This window comes from Halichoerus grypus, chromosome 12 (assembly GCF_964656455.1).
Source record: "Halichoerus grypus chromosome 12, mHalGry1.hap1.1, whole genome shotgun sequence".
Taxonomy (NCBI): Eukaryota; Metazoa; Chordata; class Mammalia; order Carnivora; family Phocidae; genus Halichoerus; species Halichoerus grypus.
In genome coordinates, this window is record NC_135723.1 from 70,985,034 (window position 1) to 71,001,712 (window position 16,679).

Genomic DNA, 16,679 nt, shown 5'->3' on the forward strand with positions numbered 1-16,679 from the left:
CTCAAACTTGAATATGCACACAAATGATCCTGGGCTCTTGAAACAAATGCAGATTCTGATCCGACTGGTCTGGACAGGGTCTGAGATTCTGCATTTCTAACAAGTCCCCAGATGATATTGCTGGTTTGAGGACACTTTGAGTAAGATCAGAGAGGGTATGTTTCATCTGGTTAGTGTGTAAATCAGTATAGGCCATTACCTTTTCCTTCTGTATCTGTGGATTCTCTACCAGGGACTTCTACCTTGATACTGCCCATTTCTCACTTATCACTGATAGTGTTTCTATAAGCTAGTGTGATCACTTAAGGTAAGGCATTCTGCCACTAAGCTGACATAAAAGTACATACAAAGATAAAAACAACCTGAAATAAACAGAAATGAACATCACACATTAACTTACAACATAATGGGTTTATATTTAATATAGTACTTCTCACCATAGAGATGTTACTCAGTTAATACAAAGGTTTTTTTTAACATTAAATTTCTCCATTTCAATGTCAATATATTTTTTTACATTAAATATTGTCTCCATTTTAACATTAGATACATTGAATACATTTTTCTTATCTCCCCCAAGAAATAAAAATTTTAATTTCTGACTGTATTTGATATTAAGTTGGGAGTTAACAAAACAAAAATCTAATAAAAATATGGAGAAAAGACTCCTCAGTGATAGAGGAATTGGCAATTTCCTAGGATTTTGGGCAAGGGTTTCCTTCTTCCTATTTCATGCACTTTGAGATTCTGAGAAACTATGAAATAATATGTAAATTTCAGTCATCTGACTTCTTTGACCCTCTAACTAGCATATATGAATTATAGACTGCTTTTTTCAGTGCATTATTTGTTGTGAAGAAAACTTTTTTTTTCCCATTTAACATATTATTAATTTGTTCCCACTTACAGGGAGACAAGAATGTGAAAATACCCTAGTTCTTGGGAACTTTTAGACATTAAAGCTCAGTTTTTAACCTCTTAACACAAAGGTTTTCCAGGCAAGGTTTGATGCACAAGGCCCATCAAAATCACATTTGTCCATTCCTCTTTCGTGCATATACCCCCAAACAAGCACAAATGCCTGTAATGCTGAGAGCCACACCTAACAAGAGAGCGATTGCATCTCCAGCTTCTACTGCTTCAACAACAGGCAACACCAAAAGCAGTGAAATGAGGACCAAGAGCAGCTGTGTTGAAACTGAGGTCATGATGTTGGGATCTTCAGGTATCTGGTTCTTGAGGGCTGAAGGTTTCTAGAAATCAAACATGGAAACAGAAAGGAATCATTAAAAATTCCCACCATTTCAGTATGGATACATAAATAACAATCCACACACCTTTTAAATTTAAGTTTCAGACCCATCTCCTCATTTAATGGTAGAAAAGACAGGTTAAGTTTATAAAAGGTATTTAAAGATGGTCATTTGAGGCTAATCTCCCCTTTTCATGATAATTCCTTGACTCCAGCAATTTTTCCGCACTCTATCATGCCAACACCATGTGAATCAACTAAGCAAATGAACAGAACATAATTAAGAACAAAGAGAAAACACACAAGACACTCGTAAACTTAAAATACCTTAGTGAGTAAAAATTACATTTTCTTAGGATTTCTCCCATCCAGGAAATGCAGACAAATCTGGCAAAAGTCACGCAACATGTAAATCTGTGAAGTTGTGGGGAATTAGTAAAACTTACCAAAAAAAGGATTTACGTATAATTCTGATTCGAAATAGTCCCTTCCTGGAGTTCCGGATCGCTGAGGCTAAGAGGTTCCACGTGACAGAGCCTATTATCAGAAGAGGGTAGGATTTAAGAACTACTCACCATCACCCATCAGCAGCATTATTATTATTAAGGAGACAGCCAGAGTCAGTGCAGAGCGAAGAGGTCGTACGGAAGAGAGAGGAATGGATAATAACTAGAGAAAACAGTTTGTTCAAGCAGGGGAACTAGACTTAAAGTTGGTCAGTTTGCCCGCACAGGAAAACCTAAAAATAAATCGAACCCAGAGACAAGTTCGTGCCATGACTTGATATTAAGATTTTAAAAAGAATCCCTGCTTTGTCCCGGCGAGGTGCAAATATGACCCCTGTTTTACAAATACACCGAGGCAATCTTAAGTATCCTTTGGAGCGGAGATCGTACATTACCTTCCCGGAAGCAGCCATTAGAGGAATGGCGAAGAGGGCGGGGTCCCCAAACTACACTTCCCACAATCCACGCTGCCGACGACTCCCAGGATGCCCCGGAGCGCTCCCCTGTAACTGGCTGAGAGAGTGACGGGCACGCTGCACAGGAGAAGAGGAGGAGCAAGCTGAGGGGCTTCCTCACACGGCCCAACATTTTACCGGTAAAGTGTTTTAGTGTAATTGTACAAACGCTCTCTCAAAAATGAGTTAAAGAAATGACAGCAAGTGATTTTTACCCTATTTAAGGTTTTAAGACACACAAATAGTTATGTCTTTTCTTCGACTGAAATGAAGACACAACAGCGGGAAGATACCACCCGGGCACAGCCATCTGTTTAGGATTCTTTTTAAACTAGCGGCTTCCAACATTCGGAAGCAGGGAATCCCCTGTCACCATCTTCCAAATGTGCCTTATGACGTTTTGTTCATTCCTTTTAAGCAATGGGGAAAACACGTTTAATTAGACATTTTGGAAAATGTTAAAACCATTTGTAGGGAAACACAAAGTTTAGGAAAAATGGTTTGAAGGAAGATCTCTTTTATTCGGGTTCTGGAGTTGTGAGAATCCCCATTAGTTCAAGAGTGCAGTGTGTGTATGGTACACTTAGTGATTTCTTCTCAGTCATGTTTTTATGATATCCACCCTATCTGCCCCCAAATATTTATGAAAAGATGTGAAATTATTACTTTTAAATATTAAGTGAATTATTTGCATGTATAAGTCAACCCTTTCTGAAAGGCACTCTTGAAGTCCAATATCTGTGAAGTCTTTAAATGAAACTTTGCCTAGTCACCCAGTTTTCTGAATTCTCATTTACAGATTCGACAGTTTATTTGACACCCTCAGATTGTAAGTTATTAGTGATGTGGGTTAGGGATAAAGTCACTGCCCTGTCAGAATCAGTCTCTCAGATAGAGCAGGTACAATCAGCTCAGTGCCCATAATTAGCATGTAATCTTGTACCTTATCTTTTTTCATAAATGTTACTAATCTCTCTAGACTGACAGCAAAGCTTTATATTCTTGTCTCCTAACAGGCACCCAGCAATAAAGTTGGCTAATCGTAATTATTTGAATAAATACATGTGCCAACAAGATTTCATGAGACAAAGAAGTGCCAAAAAAACCCAACCAAGGTCTTTTGCATATTGAAGTCTGAGGATAACTACACAATAATATTGTTAGCGTTGCTTCTTTAAACTTGATTGTTTTAACAAAGTTCTGTCTTTGCCTCATTTGCTTTGAACTTTTAGTTTTGTACCTTTCTAATCAAGTATATTTGAAATATATTACAAAATATTCTCTTGTATTTTAGTGTGAACATTTTGGGGATTTTATTTTTCCCTTTATGTTTATTTGGTAGCTAAAGTTAGCAGAGACTACTTTAAAGTTAGTGTTATTACAGGCTTGTTTCTAGGTGTGTCAACTTTGAAGATAATGGTTTGAAGTTTGAAGAGTCTGTGGATGGTAAAATGCTTTTTCTTTAAAATATTAAGATGTCACTTAATGACCTGACTCATCTGAAATAGAGTGGCAGAAGTTTGTGCAGGGGTGTTTTGGGCCCAAGTAGTTTTAAAATAAATTTGGTTAGCTTTCTCTAACTAGCACCCACCCCACTCAGGCAATTTAATAAAGGTATTGCTATATATGCTTTTGTGTGCCTTATCCCAGTCCTAGTATCCAAGTTGTATGGTATCCTATTTCTCAGTTTTTTCTTACTACCCTAGTGATTAAAAAAAATTAATCACTTATTCCTTTGCTTAAAACTCTCCAGTTTCAACACATTAAGCTGAAGTCCACACTCTTTATCTAGACTCACAAAGCTCTATACATTCTGGCCTCTCTGCTTCTCTGATGTCAATCCATCACTCACCCATGCTTATTCCATTCCAATCACATTCACCTGTTTGCTATTTCTTAAACATGCAAATTTTGTTGTTTCCTATTGAATTTGCCCTTGCTTTTGTCTCTGCCAGTAATACTTTTCCTACCGACTTCTTAATGGCTGTTTTCTCAAGGTTCTGCTTAAATGTCACCTTCTTCCCTGAGCACCTCACAAAAGATATCTCTTCCATTGCTGTCTATCCATTTTCTTGCCTTATTTTTTCTTCATAGTGTCTATCATTAACTGCAATTATATTATGTATTTGTTTATATGTGTAGTAGGTAAACAAATACAGTAAAGTGAAAATTCCATGAAGGGCAGGAAATATTCCTGTCTTATTCATACTGAGTTCCTAGCTACTAGAACAGTGTCTAGCATGGTAGATACTTCGAAGGTATTTTGTGAATGAATGAATATTACTATAAGACTACAATTTGATTAATATTTACTTACCTTTATACTGTTCATGGTAGAAACTACCTTATATGTAGGAAATCAGCTTCTGGGCTAAAGTATGAAGATACTTGATGATCTAGACTGAGCTTACTTTGAGTTTTCATTCAAAATTTGGTCTTACATATTTCCCCATAGTATTATTAACAAGAATTTACATTTATGTATATATAAGATACAGTAGCATCTAAAACAAGAACGTACTTTGTTCAGGAACCTGTCTATAATGGTCCCTACTTACTTCCTCTGCACTTGAAGCATCAGGATTTTGACAACAAATGTTGATTAAATCTACCTGGATCATGTATTTTTTCCTTAACAATACTGGAAAGGTTTTCTTTAAATACCGCTTAATGTTGGATGAACAATATTGGCATTTTTGGTGAGACAGTGCTTTGCTGTGCAGACACAATACTGCAGTATGTTTAGCATCCCTATCCCATGCCCAGTAGATGCCAGTAGGATCCCCCAGTCACGAGGACAACCAGCTGCTCTCACACATTGCTAAATACTCTTTAGTTGTTCCTAGTTGAGAACCACTCCAGATTTCATGAACAAAATGAAGGGTGTAGTTGAGAATGAAATGAAACCAAACAGCAAAGAGTTCACACACACGTGTGTGTGTATATACACACACAAACATATAGACAAACACCCCAACACTGCAGTGTCTTAATGATTTAGATCCTTTTCCTTTAAATATGCTGGGTTTATGCTTTTTAAAAATATGCTGCTTATGCTTTATTTACAGATTCTTTTCTTTTTCCTGTCAGCATCTCTACCAGACAGGTTCCACTGGTCACTTTCTTATAACAGCACTGATATGTAGATTGAAATGAGATTTCTGCTTTTATATCTGCCACTCAGCTTAGTCTTTAAGCTGCAGAGAGCTAGTATGCTATAGTTTAAGGAATATTAGTTTTTTCCTTGGTGACTTTGTGGATTTGGGTATTTATTTACTCTCTTTGAGGCTCAGTTTCCTTTTACAAAATATGTTTTGAGAAGATTAAATGAAATATTTTCAGTGACCGAAAAAGTGACCAGAGATCAATACTCCTCAATTCCCCCTTTAATTGTATTTCTATATCGCTGGCTAGTGATTAAAAGTTAAGGTTTCTCGGTCAGACTGCTTGGTTGGAATTCTCCTTCTGCTGCTTACTAGCTGTATGACAATATGAAACCTTTCTAAGACTCAGCTTATCTATCTATAAAATTGGGTATAGTAGTACCCACTTATTATGTATAGTAGGAGGATTAAATGAATTAGTTCCTGGAATTAGTAGCTGGCATGTAGTAAGCCCTCATTGAATATTAACTATTTAATTTGCTACTATTTGCTATTAATCAAATCCACGAAATATGAGGTCTCTACGATGTGGTCTCTCTCCATTGTGAATGTGCTCTTCTGCATAGTAAATAGCAAATGCTTGTGGAATCTTTGGGTGCAGGCACATTTTAGGCCCCGTAGGCTTTGGGTTGAGGGCTGACTAGAAACATTTTCCTCTTACTCTAAATCTGTGGTAGTTGTGATAAAAAAACAAAACAAAACCATCCAGTTGTTGCCTTGATGGCATTTTCTATTTAACTATTTCATACCTCTTGGGGGTTATATTTATGTTTAAAACATATTCTCCACCTAGCTGGTGTTACATCATCAGTTCATTATATTGGGTCCAGCTGTCTGAATGCTCCTGCAGGCTTCTATATAGTTCCTCTTTAGCATTAAGTATCTAGGGTTATCAAATCCAGAATTTAGTCTTTCGGTTCAAGAGAAGCTAAGCCTACACCATCCTTCACTAAAATAGAGACCACTGGTAGCCAGTCATATTCAGAGACAAAGAACATTATTTTAGTCACTAATCTGACCAGTGGAGGGCAAAATTTACCAAGTCAGTTGTTACCAAGAAATGGTTTCAGAGAAGAATGGAAAAGTCGTCCTGCTTATAAGGATTAGAAGTGAGTCATTGCTAGGCCCCAAATGAAGGCATTTCTGGGATCCATCAGAAGAAGCAGCAGGATGGGCTGACATCAGGATTTTGCAGTGTGTGTGTCAGGGAATTCATAAAAATCCAGATTTTCTCTTTAGTAATTGAGACAAGCCAGGTGAAGAGAGACATTTTATTGGAGCCTCGCAATTAAAAAAGACCAACCCAGAGCTGGTCAGTATTTCCTATCAACAATAAGACATTTATTACTGTGATCATTACATTAGAGCTAACTAATCATTAGGCTAACAGGATGGGATAAGCTGCACTTTCTAGAGCTGTTCAGCTGCTGCAGAAAAAACACCTGTTGAGGCTAAACTGGTGCCAGCATCTTACAGAGGTATATGGGCAAGCTGCAGATGTCATTGTTGACATGGTTCCAGGCACCATCTAGAGCCCATTATGGATGTGGCCCTCACTTCCACCAGAGAACCTCCGTAATCTGTGGGAATCAATTATACACACAAGTCTGTGGTGTCCAGGGAAGTGAGGAACCCCCCACAGATACTGGCAGATTCAAATTTTACCTACACTGCTAGGCTTCCAGGAGTAGGTTAAGAATTCTTGGATGAGACGAATTTATAGTTTTGAAAAGTTATAAGGTTATCTCTTTATATAGCACTTTATTCACCATGATAACAGACTGATTAAGAACATTGTCTTTGGAGATGCCATTGGATGGCCCAAAATTTATCTCTCCACTTACTAATTCTGTGAGTTTGTACAAATTACCTAACTTCTTAAAATATTCAAATATTTTATTCCTTAAAATAGTTATCTGAAGCAGATATTATTATCATACCTTGTTACAGATGAGGAAACTGAGACATAGTTAAGTAATTTATCCAAGATTATGTAACTAGTGGGTTGTAGTCAGGATATGGACCTAGGAAATCTGACAAAGTCTATACTATTAATCATTGCTCGGCTCTTGGGTGGCTCAGTCGTTAAGCATCTGCCTTTGGCTCAGGTCATGATCCCAGGGTTCTGGGATCAAGCCCCGCATCGGGCTCACTGCTCGACCAGGAGCCTGCTTCTTCCTCTCCCACTCCCCCTGCTTGTGTTCCTTCTCTCGCTTTGTCTCTCTCTGTCAAATGAATAAATAAAATCTTTACAAAAAACAAAACAAGAAAAAAAATCATTGCTCATGTGCTTAAAAAAATTTTTTTTATACGGGGGGAGGAAGAGAGAGAGGGAGAGAAAGTAGAGAGAGAGAGAGAAAGAGAGAGAGAGAAAGGTGAGGAGGGGCAGAGGGAGAGGGAGAGAGGGAATCTTTTTTTTTTTTTTTGAGAGAGAGAGAATCTTAAGCACGCTCTGCACTGGGCATGGATCCATCTCACAATCCTGAGATCATTACCTGAGCTGAAATCAAGAGTCAAACACTTAACCGACTGAGCCACTCAGGTGACCCTAAGAAATTTGTAATTAAAGTATAGTTGATGTACAAACCTATATGCTTTTATATGGAAAATGTCTGCAGGACCAAACACCATTTTAATTTTCTTTGAAATAAGGTGCTCTAGTGTTGCTTAGGAAACCTAACCATGGTGAGTCATTGAGGAGTTGTTGGTGTTTGTACACTTTTCTCTAGGACCTAGTTTGGTGAATGAGTGAGTACCAGTATTTGCCTTATTTGTCAATTGATTTTGACTTAGTTTTAATAAATATGTACACAAAAGTTTTTTTTTTTTAATTAAAGTATGTCTAACCCAGGCTGAGAAACACACTTAGTGATAGGTATAACTATGACATGTCAGAGAATATAGATTGTGATGCTTTAGCAAATCTCAACTATCATAAAACCACTGAAGTCCATATAATATATAAAACTCAAAAAGAAAGAAAAGAGAGTGAAAAGAACCTTTTGAAAATCTTTGCTTATAGGTCAGACACTTAAACTAGTCACTGTCAAAGTATAGAGAAGTTATTAACAATTTAGTATATGCAGTTCATGAGGAAATATTAATTCCTCTGTATAGACCAGGTGTTCATTATGATTAAGAGCTGGTAACTATGGCAACAGCATAAAATTTATAAAATTAAAAAGTACCAGATAGAAAATGCAAATAACATAGGAGAATGAATCATGCCCTAATTGGTCTTAGCTTGATTTCCCTTGAATGTAGACTTAGAAAATTTCTATCTGGCAATTTTCTGAGTAAATCACTCATTTTTCAGACCCTGAATTTCTTCTTTGGATATCTCAACTTGTTCATTTGATAATGCCTTTATCTAGAGTCAATTTATACATGATAGAATGTATAGGGCTGGAATTTTTATAGTAAGCAATAGCTGGGAAGTGGTGACTTTGAACTGAGCTTGGAAACTTGAATGAGTACCTGAACCTTTTATGTAGACATTTATTGGGAATTTTCAGTTGACATATTGTGATTGGTCACTTTTAGTTTTTAAACCTATTTCTTTTGCTAAATCATATAGATGGTCCAGGTTGAGAGCTTTAGGGTATAACATCAGTCGCTATGTCGTGGAATGAATTATGTATCTATGAAATGGTGAACTGGAGAGCAACAATAAAGTTTCTTTACTCTTGCCTATAATATTTTGATTGTTTATAAATCTGTGAGTCCATTGTGCCAACAGGCTACTTGTCTGTAGATATTCTAAAAATAGTATTATTAGAATTAAAATTCTTCATAAAAAAATATCACAAAATAATCTTACTTTCTGGAAGAATGATTTTATTCAAGGAGGTTGGCAGATTTTCTCTTCAAGGGAAAATTCTTTATTTTAAAAGTAGAATAAGTTATTTAAAAAAATGATTGCAGCTGGTTCAATTGAGGAAAAAGTCCCATGCAATGCTATTCACAGTTTCATTTGATTGTGATTTGGACCTGTTTTCATGCATTTTAAGCTCTCATTTCTCAGGGGAGTCAAAATAAGTAGCTGACCTCAATCTGACAGTCATAGTGAAGCCCTGCTTTTGTGAGCATTCCTATCAACACTAGGATGTATAAAAGTGAATGTGGTGTGCTGTATAAGAGCACAGACACAATCCTTTTATCTGCTGTGGTTTAGTAGGACCCTTGGTAAAAATATTTTACCTACCTCTGGTCACCAGGCTTTAAAAGGGATCTGGAAAGACAGCAGAGAGCCCAGGGATGAGTGGCAGAGTTAATTAAAGTGATCCAAAAATCGGTCCTGGAAGAGTGTTCTCAAAATGTGTTCTGTGGTCCACTTTCCAGTTACATAGGGAGTTTATATAAAAATACAAATTTCTAAAACAAGTTCTCCAGATAATATTTAGGATCATCTGGTCTTAGAACCTTTTTCATTGGGGAAAATAATTTACTGAGGCTGATTGTTTGGGAAGAGGAAACATAAGGACAACTGAATAATGATCTTTAACTTAATGAACAATATTTAATAAGACCCAGTTAGAATTGTCTGTCTTGCTCTCATGGACCCCTTTTCAGTTATCAATGAAACAAAAAATACAAATATTTCTTGCCTCTTGTGCATATATCAAATAGCATTTTTCCTCATTTCTTATAGACTTATCTTTCTCGAAAACTTATTTTAAAAAATGTACAAAACCATTCTGCTTATTTCTACATTTAGAAATGTAGAAATATCCCATTCCTCAGAAAAAGCAAAGAGTGAAAGGAACTCTGAGTAATAAAATGGACAATATCCTCAGTTTTAAAACATAACCATGCAGTTGTGAGTTTCACACGGTTACATCTTAGAACAGTCTTCTGTTAAAGATTAGGACAAAGCATTAAATGCAACTCACTGAAGGTGATCAGAAGGGTGTTGTGTGGTGAGTTGCTAATATGTAGCTTTCCGGTGATTCAACATTAACCGAGGATTGAATTTATAAGGCCTTGGACCTATTTTCCCTAAACATTTCTTCTCTCTGTAGGTACTTGGAAGGGAGCTAGGTAACCTGGAGTGCTGGTATTCTAAATTGCTGGCTGAAGGCCCATCCATATGCTTTGGAACTGAGACCAGCAAGCAAGATAGTTATTCTGTTACGAAAATTGAGTAGCTCTAATAAGTATTCTTGCCACACAGCTACATCTGGATAAACTGGGGCTTGGGCCAGGGTCTTACGTGTTTCAGTTATATCTCATTGATTTTTCTTACCGTCCCTAATATTATAATATTCTTGTAGCAGCATTCCATAAATATATATTGAGTAAATTAACAACTAAGACTTTATAGTTTTAGTCAACATAGAGCCCAGTTTGAATCAATATGTGTGACATAGCCATGAAAACTGAGTGTAATCTTGGATTGCAGGAATAGATGTGTAGTACCTAGAATGGGGAAGATAAGTTCTGATTTGCTCTTTCCATTTTGGCCATACCTAGCAATATGATGTTCTTTTATGGATTGTCTTCTTTCTTTCTTTCTTCTTTCAGATTTTATTTATTTATTTGTCAGAAAGAGAGAGAAGAGAGAGAGAGCACACAAGCAGGGGGAGCGGTAGGCAGAGGGAGAAGCAGGCTCCCCGCTGAGCAAGAATCCCAATGTGGGTCTTGATCCCAGGACCCGAAGGCAGATGCTTAACTGATTGAGCCACCCAGGTGTCCTGGATTCTCCACTTTCAGAAAAAGGTTAACAAACTGGATGTTAACCAGGACTGTGATAAGACTAGAATCATTAGTTGAAGAACATAGTTGAAACTCAGTGAGACTAACTACTGGTTTTGATGATTCATTCCATAGGAGAGGTACTAAAAGAAAAGAACTGGACTTGTGTAGGATGGTCAGTAGGTGAAAGTGACACAGAGGCACGTTTTAGCACCATATAAGGAAAAGCTTTCTAATGTTATAAGAGGGAATTGGCTGCCTTGGTGAGCAGTGAACTCTTGATCAGAATAGGTTGGCTTAATGAATACTTGGCATGATGTTGTAGAAAGGATTCAGACTTCAAAAGGACGATTGGCTTAGTGGATATCCTTGCACGTTTACTGGGAACTTGACATTCTCTGATTCTCTTATCTTCTCCTCCCATGACCCCCAAGTCTACGCTAGTTGTCTGGTGCTTATTACACGGGTTTGTTTCAAGTCTCTGAGACACTGCTATTTATCTTTCTGAAAGCATTATTCTTAGTATTTCTTTCTTTCTTTCAAATTGGAAGGAAAAAATGGACTATTTTTCTATTTCTGAAAAGGAAACCTTTGTTAATAATTTGTTAACATTTATAGTACATAAATATACATGATATATTGTTAATATTGTCCATATTTGTCATCATTGTGTAACTGATACTATTTCATAAACGATCATGTAGGCTAAAGTGAACAGATGAAAAATTGGTTCTGTATGTTTTATTTAGACTAACAAAGGTTTATAGTCTGAGGATTAAGATATAAACTTAATCAAGTTTTTTGTGATGTGTCCTGAAAATGGACTCATTATGGAATACCTACAAAATGCTTCCTGCCGACAGTCAGAATGATCTTAACAGACTTGTGAATGTCAAGTCATTGTACTGTACATTTCTGGATGTTTAAATCTTAGACCAAAGTAAGTTTTCATATTTCTTATTGTTCTAAATTTCATATTGTGCTTTTCTGGGAAATTAACTATTTTTATTTAATTTCTGAGTGCGTTAATCCCTTAAACATTGAACATAAAAGTCCTTTTGACTTTTGAGCATGTAGGTACCAAAATATGTGCAGTGTATAGAACTGGAAACATGTTGATACTATTTATTATATTGCCTAGGTGCTTAGCTACTCAGGGAAGCAAAACCTGAAAAAAGATATAGGTTATATTTGTGGTATCTTCTTTTCTACACAATTCCCTGGAATCTGTTGTTTAGGTAAGAGATTTTCTACCTGGACTGCTAGGGAGTTTGATAAGAAAATACTCAAAATCTTCTTATAATTATTTTCTCCTAGATAAAAAGCAGTACAAATTTACCTTGTGGTTTTACACTGGTGCCCTATACTGCCCACATGTTAGATAGTCATGTGCTCTGAAGAGTCCCCTGACTATTTTATTTTATTTTATTTATTTTTTAAAGTTTTTATTTATTCATTTGAGACAGAGAGATAGAGAGAGAGCATAAGCAGGGAGAGAAGCAGAGGGAGAGGGAGAAGCAGGTTCCCCACTGAGCAGGGAGCCTGATGTGGGGCTTGATCCAAGGACCCTGGATCATGACCTGAGCCGAAGGCAGACTCTTGATGACTGAGCCACCCAGGCACCTGTCCCCTGACTATTTTAGGGAAGAATGGGAGTCGACCACAGTGCCCATATTTATTATTTCATTTTCAACATACAAGAGTTTATTTTAGTGTTTGTATGTCTGGTTAAGTGCATAAACATATAGTACTACCCAATTTTAGCTCAGTTAAACTTCAAAGATTCTTACCAAAAAACCATGGATTGAATATAGTACTAATCACTCAAAGGATTGTAAAATGAATGTCATGATTTAATAAATTCAGCCAATAATGTGCTTCATCTTTTTGGATCTATTTATCTTTGAGCAGCATTTTCTTTCTTAGCTTATGACAACCATAATTGAATTTAGAACTAGACTTTTGAATCACAGCATCAATAAATGTTAAGCAAAGATCGAAAGAAATGATGTACATTTGATTGAATCAGTATTTACTTTAAAATTATTAATAAGAATGTGGAAAAAAATTTTGGGCCATTAATTAACAAACCAAAGTTATATAATGTTTAAATTTATTTATTTATTTTTAAAACATTTCTATTATTGTGTGTTTTGAAATGTATCTATCAGCACAGTAATACATGGATATAATTTATATATTTTATGTATATATGTGAATGTTTAAAATATTCGTACTCATAAAGGTGTCTAGTGTAAAAATTTGGAGACACTGGTCTAGATTTGAATCACTGGAAGTGAAAGGGAAGGTCATGTCATTTTATTTTTTCCAGAAAACATGAAAAGAATGGGTCTCTGCCCCCATTTGCATCTGTTCCTTTCCTTAAAGAGCAGGGCTGTGTCATTATAGGAAGCCACTGTCAAGTTAGTGATTTTTCTGTACTTGACAGAAATTTCTACTTAAACAGAAGGTTCAATTTTATGGGCAAGTTGCCTTTACTATGTGGCAACCTCTGCCTATATATAAAAGTTATATTTTCTTAAAAGAGGTGGCATATCTGCATTTGTTTGCTATTGTATCCTGATCTATTTAGGAGTTTTCTTGCCATATGCTCTGGAAGAGAAGCTTAAGTCTGAGACAAGTGAGACCGCCATTAGGTGGACCAACTGATTTAGTTTCTACGCTTCAAAATGGTAGTACCAAAACAACAACAACAAAACTCAAAAATACAAAGACCTCCCAGCCTAGAATCCTTTCATATCATTTGGATTGAGGAGTGATATTGAGGTGTGTTCCCTCTATCCCTGCACGGCAGAGAGTTTTTATCAAGAAAGGATCCTGTATTTTGTCAAATGCTTTTTCTGCATCTATTGAAAGGATCATATGGTTCTTGTCTGTTCTTTTATTAATGTTGTGTATCACATTGATTGATTTGTGGATGTTGAACTGCCCTTGCAGCCTGGGAATAAATCCCACTTGGTCCTGGTGAATAATCCTTTTAATGTACTGCTAGATCCTATTAGCTAGTAGAAGTGGATGGCGTAAAAGAATCAGTGATTCAGTGGCAACCTTTCATTCATTTCAAAAGGAGATTTTAGGAGATTGAGAACTGAGAAGTAAATGCTATTCTAACTCATTTTATTTTTATCAGAAAAGACCTGAGTCTTTATAAGTCCAGCAAAATACATTTCCCGTATCTTTAAGAACATAGTGATCTGCTGTGGTCATATCATTTTTATTCTCCTTTTCTGTTTGTGCTCTTTCAATTAGAATTTTATCTAGAATATTACCCCTCTTAGAATTGGGTGATGATAAAACTATCCAACAACTTTTGCCAAACATTGAAAATTGTTCAGGATAAAGGGTAGAAATCAGGTAATTTTTAATACCAGTGGGTTAGTTCCTAAATTTTGTTGCGGTTAAAAGGGAACTGGATAAGAAATGGGCAGAAGACATGAATAGACGCTTTTCCAAAGAAGACATCCAGATGGCTAACAGGCACAGGAAAAGATGCTCAACATCAGTCATCATCAGGGATGTACAAATCAAAACCACGATGAGATACCACCTCATACCCATTAGAATGGCTAAAATTAATAACACAAGAAATAACAGGTGTTGGTGAGGATGCAGAGAAAAGGGGACCCTCTTGCCCTGTTGGTGGGAATGCAAACTGGTGCAGCCACTCTGGAGAACAGTATGGAGGTTCCTCAAAAAGTTAAAAATAGAACTACTCTATGCTCCAGCAACTGCACTCCTAGGTATTTATCCAAAAGATACAAAAATACAGATTCAAAGGGGTACATGCACCCCTATGTCTATAGCAGCATTATCAACAATAGCCAAATTATTTAGAGGGCCCCAATGTCTATTGACTGATGAGTGGATAAAGAAGAGGTGGTATGTGTATATATATATATATATATATATATATATATATATATACACACACACACACAATGGAGTATTCTTTAGCCATCAAAAAGAATGAAATCTTGCCATTTGCAATGATGTGAATGGAGAGCTAGAGTATATTCTGCTAAGTTAAATAAGTCAGTCAGAGAAAGAAATATACCATATAATTTCACTCATGTGTGGAATTTAAGAAAGAAAACAGGTGAACATGTGGAAAGAGGGAAAAGAAAAAAAAGGAGAGAAGGAAACCATAAGAGACTCTTAATGATAGAGAATAAACTGAGAGTTGATGGAGGGAAGAGGGTGGGGAATGGGCTAGATGTGTGATGGGTATTAAAGAGGGTACCTGTTGTGATGAGCACTGGATATTGTATGTAGGTGATGTAGGTGATCACTGAATTCTACTCTAGAAACCAATATTGTGCTATATGTTAACTAAAATTTAAATTAAAAAAAAGGGAACTGGAGTCAGCTGGGATAAATTAAGTTCTAGATCTTGCCTTTGCCTCAATTAATAGGTTCACATCTTTTTTTTTTTTAAGATTTTATTTATTTATTCATGAGAGAGAGGGAAATGCAGAGGCAGAGGGAAAAGCAGGCTCCCCGCAGAGCAGGGAGCCCGATGCAGGACTCGATCCCAGGACCCTGGGATCATGACCTGAGCCAAAGGCAGACGCTTAACTGACTGAGCCACCCAGGCGTCCCAGTAGGTTCACATCTTTAATAGAAGACCGGGACAAAGTTATGATGAAGTCAGCAAATTTATTGTATGTTGCTATTTTTTGCATTACACAATTATTGACTTGAGTCTTAGATTAGGTTGCCTTGGAAATCTATTCTGAGATGAAGAGTTGCATGTAGGAGGTTTTTTGAGAAGTGGTCTCTAGCAATGCACCTGTAAGGAAATGAGAAAGGTAGGACTGCAAAAAGGGAGAAGCTGACCTGCAGTGCAACTGAGGCATCAGTGGAGCTTGTAGGGAGCTTTGGAGCTGGGATGTCCCTTTAGAGTTGTTCCAAATTGAAGCATGAGAGACTTTGTTCCTGAGTATGAATTGGCCATTGACTGTTGGCTCTCTCCTGGGAGGGGCCTTAATCTTAAGTGAGATATTTCCCTGTGGTCAAGGACATTTCTTTGTGAGGGACATAACTGTGAGCTGTCAAAAGACGATATTTCTGTCACTTGGGGGAAGGATGCTTTAACCCTCAGGAGGGAGTCTGGGTGGAGCATCCAGTACCAACCATGCTTGATAAGGTAGCACAGTATTATACACTCAACCATACAGAATATAGAATAGCAGTTTGGCAGGGAAGGTGAATCTTTGTGGATTATGGCTTCTGCTCCTGGCAAGATTAGTTGAAACTGTGCTTACCAGACTTGTTGCCTATTAACCTTGAGAGCAAGCAGAGAATATTCACACATTACCCCCTTATCCACCCATCACACTCAAAACTAAAGCTTAGATATTGTGTTTGAGAGTTGAATCTTAGATTTCTTATCCAAGAGATTCTTGTAAATTGGACAAATAGTTTATCTTGATGCCAGCTGGCTTATCACAGAATTAAGCTTTAAAGTTTTGAACTTCTAAGTTTTGAGTCACCTCAAATGAGGTCTAAAATTTCTTATTGTTCTAAAATAAGGTCTAACATTTTTTGTTAGATAACTGGTTTCATGTTAATCATTGAGAAAGTGATA

At 36.7% G+C, this 16,679-nt stretch overlaps 1 protein-coding gene and 1 long non-coding RNA gene across 2 annotated transcripts in view; one reads left to right on the forward strand and one right to left on the reverse strand.

Annotated features, from left to right (window-relative positions):
- Positions 1-391: 391 nt before the first annotated feature.
- SMIM30 (small integral membrane protein 30) lies at positions 392-2,224 on the reverse strand. Its single transcript, XM_036066419.2, has 3 exons — positions 2,154-2,224; positions 1,699-1,789; positions 392-1,253 (listed from the first exon to the last, which is right to left on the reverse strand). The coding sequence occupies exon 3, from the start codon at positions 1,206-1,208 to the stop codon at positions 1,029-1,031; it is 180 nt and encodes a 59-aa protein (XP_035922312.1). The 5' UTR covers positions 1,209-1,253; positions 1,699-1,789; positions 2,154-2,224; the 3' UTR covers positions 392-1,028.
- Positions 2,225-2,280: 56 nt separating this feature from the next.
- LOC118519155 (uncharacterized) overlaps positions 2,281-16,679 on the forward strand; it is a 131,315-nt gene continuing 116,916 nt past the window's right edge. The window contains exon 1 of the long non-coding RNA XR_013443004.1: positions 2,281-2,353. This is a non-coding gene — a long non-coding RNA (uncharacterized LOC118519155). The remainder of the gene's footprint in view (positions 2,354-16,679) is intronic.